At 52.6% G+C, this 15,251-nt stretch overlaps 1 protein-coding gene across 1 annotated transcript; it reads right to left on the reverse strand.

Annotated features, from left to right (window-relative positions):
• Window positions 1-1,008: 1,008 nt before the first annotated feature.
• A1BG (alpha-1-B glycoprotein) lies at window positions 1,009-5,989 on the reverse strand. The gene is made up of 8 exons (XM_045849090.1): window positions 5,867-5,989; window positions 5,749-5,784; window positions 5,273-5,551; window positions 4,397-4,669; window positions 3,827-4,126; window positions 2,700-2,996; window positions 1,503-1,775; window positions 1,009-1,171 (listed from the first exon to the last, which is right to left on the reverse strand). The coding sequence occupies exons 1-8, from the start codon at window positions 5,898-5,900 to the stop codon at window positions 1,164-1,166; spliced, it is 1,500 nt and encodes a 499-aa protein (XP_045705046.1). The 5' UTR covers window positions 5,901-5,989; the 3' UTR covers window positions 1,009-1,163.
• Between the last annotated feature and the right edge of the window lie 9,262 nt (window positions 5,990-15,251).

The following is a 15,251-nucleotide window of genomic DNA, read 5'->3' on the forward strand; positions in this document are numbered from 1 at the left end:
GAGCAAAGACAAATTCATTTTTTGAAAAAAATAATAAAATTTGATAAATCCCCAATCAGACTGGCAGGAGAGGGGGAGAAAGTTTGGGGTAGGGCAGAAGAAACATCAGGGTCTGACATCGTTACAGACCCTACAGTCATTTCAAAGAATACAGGAATATGTAAATCATCCCTGGCTGGTTTGGCTCAGTGGATTGAGTGCTAGCCTGCAGATTGAAAGGTTATGGGTACGATTCCCAGTCAGGGCATATGCCTGGTTTGCAGGCCAGGTCCTTGGTTAGGGGTGTGAGAGAGGCAACCAATCAATGTTTCCCTCCTTTCCCTTCTCTCTAAAAATAAAATCTTAAAAATACAGGAATATGTAAATCAGATCACACAAATGAAATAGGCAATTCCTTGAAAACACAATTTATCAAGTATATGTTTATCAACATATTCATGTTGATAACATGAATATATACCCACTATATGCCAGTACCTGGAGGGCCAAATTCCAGGCAGGGACTGGGCAAGGATTCAGTAGGGTGAGTTCCCATTGCCCCACTAAGTTGGGCAATGGGGACTCAGATCCAAAAGACAGCGGAGAACAGAGAGGAGTCCTACCCCTCTCAAAGCTTCAAGCTCTCATGTGGAAGACCTGGCCTTTGGCTGGGGACACAGGCCAGCATCACTACCTGGTGGCCACTCACACTGGAGGACAGAGCCATAAAATGCAGCCTCCTTTGAACTGCCTCCCGGTGTGGGGACTGATTTGGTCAAGGTAGTTGGGGGGTAGTTGGGTGTGTCTGGAGCCTCAAGCTACCTACCCCACTGGCTGGGGCCCTCCAGCTGGGAAAGCAAGACTTCTTGGTGGAAGAGAAAGGTCTTGTAAAAGGTAGACCCTGGAGCCAATCATCAGCCCCTCTACCCTGAGGACCCAATCCAGGGCCTGTCCACCTTCAGGACACAGGATCCCAACCTACTTCCCTCTGTCCTGGGCATCCAGCCCCTGCAGCAACAAAAGACAAAGTCTGCGGTCACATTTATTAATTCCTAGGAGAAATTACAGAGAGCCATCTTGTTCCCCCTACCCTCTCCCCAGGGGAGTCCAGTCTCTAGCTGCAGCAGGAAGGATCTGTGCCATGCTGAACCAGGATACCCCAGCAGCCTGGGTTTGCAGTTGGATCAGTGTCCTAGAGAAATATGACAAAAGAAATGGCAGGGGAAGGAGGCATCCTGTGTGCAATCAGGGTGGGCCTCACTGAGGCCACACAGTAAGAAGCTGCCAGGCCTCCCTCCTGGTGCTCCCTCCTGGTTGACCAAGCCACTCTTCCCCCCCCCCAGGGGCGGGGCTTAAGTGTTGTTTCCCTTCCTACAATTTTGACCAATTTCGGAAGGGACCAGACACACTAACCAATGTGCTGTGAACATGTGCAAGGAAGGGCACTCTGACAGAGGGCACAGGCAGGGTGGGGAAGGGCAGTGGGGAAAAACCTAGGGCTCAGACCCCCAGGGGAGCTTCACCTGCCACCCGGAGCTCCACTGGATCACTGAGGTCAGACACAAAGGACCAGCTGGAGTAGCGGCACGTGTAGTTGCCAGCATGTTGGGGCCCAACATAGGTCAGCACGAGATCCTCTGAGGAGTAACTTCTCGTAACCACCTCTTTGCCTTGCAGCAGCTCAAAGGTGATGTGGGGCACACGGCTCAGGGAGGCCTTGCAGTGCAGGGTGGCATCATGCCCTGGGCTCACTGATCCGCTCCACAGGGGCTGGAGCTGCGGCCTGGGGAGGGGTCCTGGGTATAACAGAGAGTCAGGCCAGTTACTCCCTTGCCTCCCGCTGCTCCTCAATCCCTCCCCTGTTCTCCCGCTAAAGCCCTGGCCTTCTGGCCTCTGGCCTCTGGCTTTCACCCCTTTCTTGGCCCCAAATCTCCATTTGGGCTGCCTTCACACCCTGAATACTGCACTGTACCGGTTCACTGCAACTGTATGTGTCCCTGCGTCAGCCCATTCCCCAGGACCCTAGCAGTCCCCTAGACCTGGGCCCTGAACTGAGGCATCTTGGGGGTCCCCACATGTGAGGGCCCAAGGTGAGGGGAAGGAATACATAACCAAGAGAAATTATCTTCCCTGCAGAGCCTAGCACACAGCACAGCCTAAGGTCTAGAAGGCAGGACCTATGTGTCAGTGGCCTCTGCCCAGTGGAGCCCTTGATGAGGAAATCAGAGGAACAAATAGACCCCAGGGACGGCGAACACCCGGAGGATTGCACATTAACCCTTCTCCCATGGGGAAAGGGGCACAGGCAGGTGTAAGGCTGATAAGACAACATGGGCCCTGGCCGGTGCAGTTCAGTGGATTGAACGTGGGCCTATGAACCAAAAGGGGCACATGCCTGGGTGGTGGACCAGGCCTCCAGTAGAGGGCGTGCAAGAGGCAGCCACTCACTGATGCTTCACTCTAGTTTTCTAAAAATAAATGAAATCTTGAAGAACAAGAAGATAACAGGGAAACAAGCGCACGCGCTCACGTCCCAGATAAATAAACCAAATACGAGGCAACCCCAGGACTTCTGACACTTTCTGTAAGGATTTCCATTCTGCATTTCCATAAGGAATTGTCTATGCGGGCAATACGGAGGCCCAGAACGCAAGACTTTGGCACCAAGGAAAGACGGGTACCTCACTGTGCACCGGGATGAAGGAGGCCTGTCCACTCACCGTCCACGCGCAGCTCCAGATGCTCACTGGGTGCCGAGCCTGCGAAGGGTGGCGCAGTGTCTGTGTAGATGCAGCTATAATTGGCCCCGTCCAGCAGTGAGACGTCGCGCAGTTCGAATATGGCCTCATCGCCTGCGGGGCTCTGGAGACCAAGCACCTGGCGCCTATTGTTGTCCTCTTGCACCAGGGCAAAACGCAGGCCGGCCCGGGGTGCGCGGCACCGCAGCTGCACCAGCGTGCCAGGTTCTGGGCGCAGAGTTGCGGGCTCTGCCGAAAGCTTGGGCGCAGGCAGCGTCTCTGTGGAGGAACGCGGGTAACCGAGGTGCCTAGATCCCCCCCCACCACCACTCCAGGACGCCCGAAGGGACCACGGGGCGGGGGGGAGGGGGGCGGCAGGGGCAGGGGGAGAAAACATTGCTCTCGCCCTGGCAGGCGTAGCTCAGTGGATTGAGCTCCGGCTGCGAACCAAAATTTTGCAGGTTTGATTCCCAGTCAGGGCACATGCCTGGGTTGCAGGCCAGGTCCCCAATAGGGACCATGTGAGAGGCAACCACACATTGATTCTCTCTTTCTCCCTCCCTTCCCCTCTCTAAAAATAAATAAATAAAATCTTTAAAAAAAAGAAAAAGAAAACATATTGCTCTCGTCCCCTGCCCTCCTTGGATCTTCTGCACACTTCCTTGTTAATTTCTTTGATCTCCAAGAATAGATGGGGCCAGGGAGTCATGGTGCCGCGGTGTCCACTTTCCACCGCTCCCCCCATCTCCCCCAAAACTCCTGCTGCTGTCCAGTTTCCTCTCCCTGGTTGATGCTCCATGTCCGCGTCCTGAGCAGGTCCTGCAGCCCAAGGAAGGCCGCCCTCTACAAGCAGGTCTCCACGCCCACCTGCTCCTGGAGGCTGGGTGTCCCAGGGTACCTGACATCTGCATGGCCTGCGCCACACTTGAATGTTGACCCAATTATTCTTCGTGGGGCCTCGAAGTTGCTGAACTCATTGTCTTATTCTCAATTGGGGAAATTGTGGCCCGGTCCATTAGTCGGGACTGGGCTGAACCCAGAGCCCTGTGGTCCCAGAGGACCTTCCCTGGTGTCTCCCCTGCTCCCCAGGGGCACAGCGCCAGGCTTACCGTCGCTCAGCAGCAGCTCCACGGGTGCACTGTCCTGGGACCAGGGCATGTCCTCCCCGCGCAGGTGGTAGCGGCAGGTGTAGAGGCCACCATCCCCCTGGACCACTGAGTTCAGCTTAAAGACAACTCGGTCCGGGTTGGTGCTCCAAGATTCTACAAGCAGCACCTTGTCTCCACGCCGCAGCTGGAATTCCATGCCGCTCTCCAGGGGCCCCATGCAGACTAGTGAAGTTTTTCCGCCACGGAGCAGGACCTCAGCAGATGCTCCCCCGAAACTCAGCCTGGGTGGTGGCGGTGTGGCTACAAGGAAGGGAGGGTAACTGAGGTGATGGAGTCCTAGATACCCTGTTCGCTGAGAAATCCCAGCCTCCAGACCTGTTGCAGCCCCAGGTCTCCCCAGGGCCCAGCAGCATCACCGCAGCATCCCGCTCAGGCCTGCTGTGATCCAAGTAACTGTTTCCCAGACCCCATGCCGCATGCAGTATTCAGGGTTAGGGGTCAAGTTAAAGCAGCTCTATGCTCCAGGAACCTCCTCCCCCAGGAAGCCCACCCATTGGTCCACATACTCACCCAGCTCCTCGACAGTCACAGTGGCACTGGGTTCAGAGGGGGTGCCTGCTGCGTGGGTCCGGTAGCTGCAACTGTAGTTGCCGGCCTTTTGGACTGGGAAGGTTGCCTCCACGTCCTGAGGGGCCTCAGCCACCTCCAGAAACTGGTCATCGCCTTTCCGCCTCAGCAGGAAGGTCACACCCCGAAGTCCCCCTCGGCACAACAGGGTCGTGTCCAGGCCCGGCGTGATCCAGGACACAGGCTTACTTGAGAGCAGGGGTGGAGGCAGAGTCTCTGCAGGTGGGGCAGGGTTGAGGGTTCTGCATGACTTAGGAGACATGGTGGCCCAGCAGGACCTGAACCATCACATTCAAGAAAATGTGAGGGAGCCAGGGAGATGGACAGGGACATAAAACAAGAGGAAGGTGTGTTATGGGCCCTACTGTGTGCCAGGCCTGCCCAATGCACTTCTAGGAACTCAGTCATTTATTCCTCACAACCTTCTGGGGTCAGTACAAAAATCACCCTCACTTAAAAAAAAATCCTTATTCATTTCTAGAGAGAGGGGAAGGGAGGGAGAAAGATAGGAGGAGAAACGTCCATCAGTTGCCTTTCCCATGGCCCCGACCAGGAACCTGGCTCACAACCCAGGCATGTGCCCTGACTGGAAGTCAAACCAGTGACCATTTGGTTTGCAGGTCAGCACTTAACCCATTAAGCCACACCAGCCAGGGCTCACTCTCACTTTATAGATGAGAAAACTGAGGCTCAGAGATGTCAGATGATCTCACCCAAAGTCATCTAGCCTCTCAGGGGGTCAGGGTGGGAGAAGAGGACAAGGTGACTGAGGAGCGGAGGAAGGGAGGTCTCTCTAGCACGACCCCTCTCACTGCTCACCTGCCCCAGTCACCTCCAGCAGGTTGCTCAGCTGGGTCCACGTACTGTCCATATAATAGCGGCAACGGTAGAGGCCACGGGTGTCAGCCGTTACTGCTCCTAGCAGGAACCGGTGTTCCTTGGTGGGTACATCAAGGTGCACATGATCCTGGAGCACCCCATCCTTGAACAGCTCGAAATCCGAGGTGAACAGACAGGCCCGGCACGTCAATGTCATGTTAGCCCAGGGTTCCAGCAATGATTCGGCCTCTGCCCACAGGTCTGGCCGGGTGTCAAAAACTGTATGGGGGTCAGGGTCAAAGCCAGGCACCAGGACATAGGCACCCCCTGTGTGCGCCCACCACCACCACCAGAGCATGTGTGTATACACCCACCATCCCCAAGTCCCATATGCACCCACTGTCTTCAGGTCCCAAGTGCTCCCACCACCATGAGACCAGCCCTGAGCCACCATCCCAGACCCAGCCTTGACTCACAGGTGGCCGCTTCTGCCTCTGGGGTCAGGGAGAGACCTGCGGAGATACATCTGTGAGGCCCCCATTCCTGCCCTTTCCCACCCTCCCTCCCCAGGGTCCCCAGGCCCAGATGCCTCACCCCAGAGCAACAGGAACGCCACCAGCATGGACATGGTGGTGAGCCTCACTCCAATCCTGTGAGCATCTGAGGTTAAAAGGCTCCAGTGAGAGCGGCAGTGGGTGGAACAGGGCACTAACCTCTTCTGGCTGTTTATCTTTCCCCAAGGCCAGGAGGGGGCAGGGTGCCTGGAGAGGTTGTTGGCTAGAGTGAACTCCTGTGGCTTCAGGAACTTCAGCAATAAGTGTGCATAGAAATGAACTGTCACAGATATGGACAACAGGGTGGTGATTGCTGGGGGAGGGGCTATAAGGGGACTAAATGGTAACGGAAAAAAAATAAAGATTATACCCTTTACAAAATGAATGAAATTAAAAGTAAATAAAAGTGATAATTTAAAAAATTAATATAATAGCCCTGGCTGGTGTGGCTCACTGGACTGAGCGCCAGCCTGTGAACCAAGAAGTTGTTGGTTTGATTCCCAGTCTAGGGCACATGCCTGGGTTGTGGGCCAGGTCCCCATTGGGGGGCATACTAGAGACAACCACACATTGATGTTTCTCTCTCCCTCTTTCTCCTTCCCTTCCCTTCTATAAAAATAAAATAAATAAACCCTTTTTTAAAAATCTTACTTAAAAAAAAAAAGAACCCATGGGCAAGAATGAGAATTTCCCCTCAGTTCTTGTTATTCCCAGAACAAAGATGGTTCCACCCAGCACAGCCCCTAGGATATGATATGTGACCACAGGCAATCATCCCCTCACTGAGCACCTGGGCTCAGAGTCCTCTCCTCACTCTCTGTGTTCCCTTTTCTGTGGAAGGCACATATCCCTTTATCAAATGGTCTGGAAACCTGAGTGAATTTCATGCAATTCCTTGCTGCAATGCTCCCTGACCCACCGTCGCTTTTCCGTCAGTTTTGCAATTTCTAACAAACAGTTCCCTGGAGTCACCCTGAGTCCTGAAATAACTTGACCAGGATCTAAAAGAAGTCAGAAGCATTTAACCAAGACCCTCCATACGCTTTCAGCAAGGACACTTCAGAGCAATTGAATGTGGCTCTTTTCAGGATGCTGCTGCCAACCTCCTCCAAAGGGTTACTTTGCAACTGGGCATTGCAACCACAATGGTGGAAATGCATCAATGATCAGTGCTCAGGGGCAAATGCCTCTGAGTGAAACTTGGACAAACTGGACTGGTTCAAGGCAGAAATGTAGAGTTGGACATGTCCCACAGATCGTGGAAGTGTCACAGACGCAGCTCAGCTGTCACCACCATGCTCTTTGGAGGCTACTCATCTGTGTAGGAAGTAGGGTATGACCTGAGGTTTCTGAAACAGCCCTCACTCCAAGCACATAATAATTGCATAACCCTCCTGTCCCCTCCAGGCCTGGGGACACTGGCCTTCAACCCAGGGCAGGTGAGACCATGCCTTCCTCAAAGCCTCTCAGGGTCTGGGTTGAAGACTTTATGGAGCCACATCCAGGCCCATGAGAGTGTGGATCTTTGCGGGCTCAGGGTTTATTCCTGGGAAATCCAACACCTTCCACTGTGGCCGTGGCCACTTTGTGCCTTGGTTTCTCTACCTGACAAATTAGGCAGCTGGAGGACAAGACCCAAGGAGCGGGGTGCTCAGAACCCCTAGAGTGAAGAACTTCTCCAAGCAAGCATGAGAACATCTGTGTGGCACTGACCAGTGGTGTGTCACAGCCAGTGCCAGACTGTCCACGGGGCCTGTAAAGAGGGGCTCATTACCACGTGAGCCAGTGAGAGAATATGAGTGAGAAGCAGCTCTTTCCCAAACATTGTGGGTTTTTTTTTAAATCCTCGCCCAAGGACATGCTTATTGATTTTAGAGAGAGGGGAAGGGAAGGACAGAAACATCTCCCATGAGAGAGAAACATGATTGGTTGCCTGTGGTATGGAGTGTGACTGGGGACAAAACTCACAACACAGGCATGTGTCCTCAGTAGGAATTGAACCCACAATCTTTCAGCTATGGGATGATGCTCCAACCAACTGAGCCGCACTGGTCAGGGCTCAAACATTGTGTATTTGAGTTCAAGGGCATTCTTTCTAGGTGGGAAGTGGGCTGGCTGCTCTCCTAGCCTGCTATTGTGTTTCTGCCTGAGATGTTGACTGTGCAATTTCCCAAGAACAGGAATGGGGACAAGGGTAGACTGGGGATCAAGCAGCTGTGGGCTCCACCTTCCCAACAGCACTGACAATCCCAGCAGTAGATGGATATGAATCTAACCTGCAACACAAACCATGCCCAGGGCTGACGAGGCTGAGGGAGGGGCTGTCTCTAGAATGTGGATCATACAGCCACATTTCCACTCCTAGCAGAGACATGAAAACAGGCATTCTAGCAAAAACTTGTCTACAAGTCTTCACAGTAGCATTTTTCGTAAGGTGGAAACAACCCAAATATCCATCAACTAAGGGATGGATAAACAACATGTGGTCTATCTACACAATAGAATATTACTCTGCAATAAAAAAGAATAAAGCCCTCATACACAGTTGGATCTCAGAAAACATTATGCTCAGTGAAAGAAACCAGACACAAACATGACAATTTTTATTTTATTTTTGAAAGCATTATTTTTTTTAAAAGATTTTATCTATTTATTTTTAGAGAGGGAAGGGAGGGAGAAAGAGAGAGAGAAACATCAATGTGCGGTTGCTGGGGGCCGTGGCCTGCAACTCAGGCATGTGCCCTGACTGGGAATCGAACCTGCGATGCTTTGGTTCGCAGCCCGTGCTCAACCCACTGAGCTACACCAGCCAGGGCGAAAGCATTCTTTTTAAAAAAGATTTTATTTATTTATTTTTAGAGAGGGGAAGAGAAGGAGAGAGGGGGAGAAATATCAATGTGCGGTTGCCTCTCTCATATCCCTTCACCAGGTACCTGTCCTGCAACCCAAGCAAGTGCCCTGACTGGGAATCGAACCAGCAACCGTTTGGTTCACAGGTCAGCACTCAATACACTGAGCCACACCAGCCAGGGCAAAAATGAAAAAAAATATTTAAGATTTTATTTATTTATTTATTTTAGAGAGGGAAGGGAGGGAGAAAGAGAGAGAGAGAGAGAAACATCAATGTGCGGTTGCTGAGGGCCGTGGCCTGCAACCCAAGCATGTACCCTGGCTGGGAATCGAACCTGCGACACTTTGATTCGCAGCCCGCACTCAGTCCACTGAACAATGCCAGCCAGGGCTGAAAAATGAAAAATTTTATGTAAGAAATCTCCAATAGGCAAATTCATACAGACAAGTAGATTAGTGGTTGCCAGAGGCCGAGGGGAGGAAGAGCAGGGAGAAATTGTGTCATGAGGATGGAGCTTTATTTGGGGGTGCTAGGAACACCCTGGAATTAGACAATGGTGATAACTGTACACATAGTAAATATGTTCAAAACTAAAAAATATACTAAAAACCAAACTGAATTGTACACTTAAAAATGGTTCACTTATATAAACTGTATCTTTAAAAAAAAAGGGAATGCACCCACAGCACCAAGAATTCCTGCCCTAATGTCTATGCTCAGCTGCTTGGGCAGGCCCACCCTTTAACATTCAGGATGTCACCTGGACCCCAGCCACAGAGACGGCACTGCATAGGATGAAGGCATGTGTGTTAACAATACTATTGTAATAAGAAAACAAGTTCTTCAAAAATTGCTAGGTGAAAATAAAATATTAACTCAGCCTGCACACCAAGCAGAGTTTTCACATCAGAAGCTTAAACTCTGAGTTGAAAACATTCGCCCCTAAGACATGCACTTTTCTCCAACCAGGTGTCTGTATTTTTTTTAATCCTCACCTCAGAATATATTTTATTGATTTTAGAGAGGGGGAGGGGTGAAAAAGGGAGGAAGAGACAGAGAGAGGTTGGGGAAGGGAAAGAAACATCAGTGTGAGAGAGAAACATCAGTTGGTTACTTCCCACAGGTGTCTTGACTGGGGGTTGAACCTGCAACCTTTTGGTGCACAGAATGACACTCTGACCAACTGAGCCACCCAGCCAGGGCCTATCAGGTGTCTCCTAATCCATTCATCTCAAGAAGAAAATTCTTTTTTCTTCAGAGACTTCAGAGACCGTGTGAAGTGCAAGTGTGAAGCTGAGCACACCTGCTGGGAACAAGAGGCAGCATGCTGGCACGAGGTGCGCAATGCCTTACAGTGACCCGAGTCCTGGTGCACGGCCAGCACTGGATTACAGATGGGAAGGGCAAGGCTCAAGCAGGATAAGGAGCACAGGCACTGTTGCCCCAGTCTGTGTGACCAAGTCGCCCTGTATGCCACACTGATGTTGCCCACTGGCTACCCACCACCACCCACAGAGTCCAGGGACACTACCAGACTGAAATCTGAGGTTTCCACACAGGGAAAGGCAACCTCTGATGTGGGGCCCTGTCCCCTCCTTCCTCCTTGTATAACTATAACCCCAGGGTAAACTCCAGCCCCTCAGACAGAGGATGCTGAGCAATAGGAGGGTAAGTGCCCGAGTTTCTCTGCATCACCCCTACGGAGGCACCAGGGTTTCTATAATCATGCACTCTGGAGCCGCCCACAGAGGGATCCAGAACCCTCTGTCAGAACACCAGGTCGTTGTGGTCCAGGTGTGAGGGACAATGGGATCTGGGCACCTGCCATGATCCTGCCTCAAGGCTTCCAGTGAATTCGGGGTCATGACTGCTGGCCTTGTGTCTTGGTTTGTGCAACAGCTGGCAGCCAGGCCAGCACCCAGCATGACCTTCTGAACTCCCAGAGATCTGGAGGCCAAGGACCCACCAGGGTGGGAGAAAGTGCCAGGGGCAGCCTTCCCAACCCAGGATGGCCAGTCTCCACTGACTCAGTGGATAGGCCAGAGGGTAGGTGTCCTGGGCATCAGGTCACCCTCGACTGAGCAGGTCCCCTGAAGGAGGCTGTAGTAATTGAATGGTGCCCCCACTGCCAAAAGATGCATTCACACCCTCATGCCCAGAACCTGTGCATGTGACCTTATTTGGGAAAAGTGTACTTGCAGACAGGGGTAAGGATCTTGAGATGAGATCATTCCAAACTCCATGGGTGGGCCCTGAGTCTAATGACAGGATCCTTATAATGGGGAAGCAGAGAGAGGAGAGGAAGAGGCCAAGATTGGAGTGAAGCAGCCAAGAGCACCAGAAGCTTGGACAGATGCACAGGACGGCTTCTGCCTTAGAGACTTCAGAGACCGTCGCCCTGCCAACTCCTTGATTCCAGCCTCCAGAACTGAGAGAGCATACATTTCTGTTGTTTTAAGCCACCCAGCTGGTAGTAGTTTGTTACAGCAGCCCCAGGAAACTGATACAGAGACAGTCTAACACCCTGGAAGGAATGAGTGGGTTGCAAGGGGGCCTCCTGATCTCTGGTGATGTGGAGTCAGGTGCCTAGACTGAGGGTCAGGGAAGACTGGGTGGTCCCAGGAAGAAGCAGCTCGCACCTGACAGGAAGAGACCCTGGACTCACAGGAGATGGGGGCTGAGGCTCACCTGTTGGCCAGGTGCTCAGGGCATATCCGGGAGAACTGTCCCCAGCCACCCACTCCCACAGTAGCTCCAGTGCCCGTGTAGCGCAACAAAACCTGTTTCCCAGGACCCGGCACAGCAGATGGAAGCTGCAGAGAAAGGCTGCATCTCTTCCTCTCCCGACCTGCTGTGAAAAAGGGAGTAACATAAAGAAAGGAATTTCAACAAGAGCTGAAAGCAGCCAGCTCAGTGGGTGAGGTGGTCAGGGGTCACTTATTTGCCTCTTCAGGCCTGGAGCCTCCCATCCTCACTACTGTCCTCTCTCAACCGTCTAGGGGCAGGGGAGGAGGGTCACAATGCACCCATGACTGGCAGAACAGGGCGGGTGAGGGGCTGGGACATAGGTGAACACTTGACAGAGTGGTGGACAATGACTCTGAGTTCGCCTGCATTGGTTCAGCGCAAGATTCGTGGCTTTCCTGCCTGGGCCTCAATTTCCCTGTCTGTAAAGTTGGAATAACAGGGCAACAACTTCGGCGGGGGGCGGGGGGTGTTTGAGCTGAGCTGCGGCTCTTTTTGTGGCCCCTTATCTCCATTTAAAGCCCTATGGTGACTCTGGGAGCTAAATTTTACACGTTCCTTTAGATCTAAAGTTTAAGAATTTTGGCCTGGCCTGGCTTCCTCTCTCTGAATCCTCATTTCCCTGTCTGTAAGATGGACAGGATGGACCTCTCTAGGATTGGCATGAGGACTAAATGAATCAATCTGTGTAACAGTGGGTTTTTTTTTTAACATTTTTATTTATTGATTCTAGAGAAAGGAAGGGGGAGAGAGAGAGAGAGATCTATTTGTTGTTCCACTTATTTGTGCATCATTGGTTACTTCTTGTATGTGCCCTAACTAGGGATCAAACCTGCAACCTTGGAGAATCAGGACGATGCTCTAACCAACTGAATTACCCGACCAGGGCTCTAACAGTCTTGGCACAAGGCTGGATGGTACCTAGCAGGCCCTCAGAAAATTGTGGCTGCTTTTAGCTAATTTATAAAGTGGGTCGTTCATTCAGCAGACATTTATGGAACTCGAATATGTGCCAGGCTCCAGACACCACCCAGCTGTCTCCAGAATTTGGAGCTACCATAGCTGAGGCTCTAGTGAGTGTAGGGCTTTGTCCAAATCTTGATCTCCATACACAGCAGGCAATGGGCCCCCGAGAGATTTAGGTCCAGAAACTCGACGCAGCAGGTGGCCCGGGCATGTCATCCTTGCAGATTGCAGCCCATTTCGGATCAGCTAAAGTCAGAGCCCGCGGCCCCTACACTCCGGAACCAACAAACCAACCCCGCCGCGGTTCCACCCGGACCCGAATAGTTCCACCATTCCTTCCGTCTTCTTTTGGGCTTGAACAAAACGGTGGGAAAGGCCTGTGGGAGCAGCGCAGAGGCTTGAGGGGAATGTAGTTCCTACGGCGGTCGGAACCGGACTCTACGCAGCGTCGTTTGCAGTGGAAAACCTCGCAGGAGAGGCACTAGCGAACTCGTCGAAGTTGGACTGAGCGTCAGCGCTACAATGGCAACCGTCAAGCTTACCCTCTCTCCAGCTTTGGTGATGGGAGGAGTGAAAAAAAAAAAAAAAAAAACGGCTTCGTGATAAACTGCAGCCTTCCTGCGATTCATCATTGCCTTGGATACGCCTCTCATCCTCCTGCCTTCCAGTTATTGGATGCTGGTGATTGGTAGGTTCTAAAGGAGGATGGGCCTTCTGGCGTGGTTCCACGCTGTCAGCATGCGCTTGTGCAGAGCTGGAGAGTGCTGGATTGCCCCCCACCCCCAAATTCTTAAACCGTTTCTTTGGACTCCCAAAATCCCGAAGGTCAGCTTCTCCCAGCTTCGTGATCTATAATTTTCTAAATTCCCGTCACTAGTTCCGCTAAAATCAGATGTCTGTTTCTCCCGCAGTATTGGTCTCTAGTTGTTCTTTAATTCTTGCCTGTGTTCCCCTAAAACCAAGGTTCTTGCTTCTCCTCTAGTGAAGGCCTTGAATTTCCCCTCTTCAAGTCCAGGTCCCTGTTTCTCCCCCAGTTTGTGCCTTGCCCCCACAAATGACAGCCACCACGAATCCGTATCTGTGAGACTGTTCTAAATTCTTATCTTTCCAGTGCATGGTGGGTCACTCTTGTGAAGTCTGTAATGATGTCCATTACCAAGTGACCACCAGGGGACAGATCAAAAAGTTCCAAACTGGCCTTGTCTGATTCTGTTCTCATTTCTATGCTGAAGGAGGAAACTGTGGTTCAGAAGGTGGGCCTCTCTCTGCTTTTGAAGAGAAAGAGTCAGGGTTGGAGGGCCCTCTGGGCCCTGCTGAGTGTGAGGGTGAGTGGTGTCACTGCCTAAGCCCATCCACCCTGCTTTCCCCCAGTCAGCACTTCCCAGGGGCATTCCCCATGTCCAGGAAAAGACCACAAGGATCAGAGAAGGTCCCCCCAGGACCAGAAAGAAACCCACTTAGCTCCTCTCCATCCTCAGAAACCCCAGTGGGATGCCCAAGTCTGCTGCTCTGCACGTAACAGTGGTAAGGAGGGCAGGGGTATTGACCATGGGGGCTGCAGAGGTCTTGGCCTCCAAATGTAGCTCCTGTCCCCTTTGCCAGAGACTGAGGTCTAACCCCCTTTACAGGCCAACTTCAGAGCCTGTGTCCTGAGCAATGACACGAGATATTACTAATGACAGTCCTAGGGTACCCAGAGTCTCCTGAGATGCTTCTTGACTGGTGTAGGGGCAGGGTTGAGCCTTTTCAATCAGCCCGTTAGTGAACAAGCAATGTATGTGCATGCCTGCTCTATGCATGCCCAGGGTGGGTGGGCAAGTGGGGTCGCTAGGGACAAATGGAGGCTCTCCTGGGTCAACTGGCTGAGCCCCTTGGAGGCTGACGTAGGAACCGGGAGGTGGGGAGCCTCCTGTTTTACCAGATGCCACCCATGCCATCCTGCCAGCCAGTATGGGTGTGCAGCCGCAGTGGTCGTTGCCTCTGAGAAGCCCACCCGAGTAGAGTCCACGTTCCAGCTCAGCACCAGGGTCTAGGTTTAGGAGGCGCCTAAAAGGTGGGATGGGTGTGTGAAGAACTGGCACGTGCTCTCAACGATGGCCTTCGCGGCCACTGGATATGGAGGCAGAGAACGCAGGGCACCCACCACCATGCCGACCGACACCCTGCACCCGTCCAATGGCCTCAGCATCAACACAGGTTCCGCATGGACCAAAGAGGACGGGGGCTGTTCCCCAGGCCACCTTCTGGGCACAGCCGCAAGCTCCTCCTACAGTGCTCCTCCCCAACATGCACCCACACTCGATAACGGGGGTCGAGAAGAGACGATGGAGGCTCCTGGGCTGGTGTAATGAGAGGGGTTAAGCTTGAAAAATGTCCCCCTCCCTGCCCCGAGCTTACGAGTGTGGCAGAGGTGAGAACCACGGGTAGGGCCCGCGCACACGCGCGCCTCGGGGCCGGGACCAGCAGGGGGCAGTCGTGACCAAAGGACTCCCACTCCGCCGCCTGAGCCAGTAGCGCTCGTGCTGGTGAAACAGATATCACCGGGGCGAGGAATGAAAGGGGGCCGAACTGACTAGCTCCACTAGAAACTTGCGGCAGGTGGGACGTGAAATCAGCGGCGGAACAAAACGGCGAAAGCTAGCGGGACTTTTGCCCTCACTAGACATGGCGGCACTGGCCTCACACAGACCTCTGTGATAGTGCTGGAGCTCCCAAGGCCGGACAAGTGCTGGACGTCAGACATCCGCCAGAAAGTGTGGTGGCTACGCTTCTGCAAGTGCGCACGCGCCGGAGGATTTTCGCGTACCCTGTGACGTAAAAGATGCTTCTACATTCTTGCTCTGGATTCGTTCACAAGTACACT

Source organism: Phyllostomus hastatus, unplaced genomic scaffold (assembly GCF_019186645.2).
Source record: "Phyllostomus hastatus isolate PE091 unplaced genomic scaffold, TTU_PhHast_1.1 phas_contig_133, whole genome shotgun sequence".
In the NCBI taxonomy this organism is placed as follows: domain Eukaryota; kingdom Metazoa; phylum Chordata; class Mammalia; order Chiroptera; family Phyllostomidae; genus Phyllostomus; species Phyllostomus hastatus.

Bases quoted from the DNA above. Each gene is read 5' to 3' on its own strand.
- A1BG (XM_045849090.1), bottom strand. From the start codon at position 5,900: ATGTCCATGCTGGTGGCGTTCCTGTTGCTCTGGG. The intron at 5,552-5,748 runs GTGAGTCAAGGC...ACCCCCATACAG, and splicing joins AGAGGCAGAAGCGGCCACCT to TTTTTGACACCCGGCCAGAC. The intron at 4,670-5,272 runs GTGAGCAGTGAG...CCCCACCTGCAG, and splicing joins GCTGGAGGTGACTGGGGCAG to AGACTCTGCCTCCACCCCTG.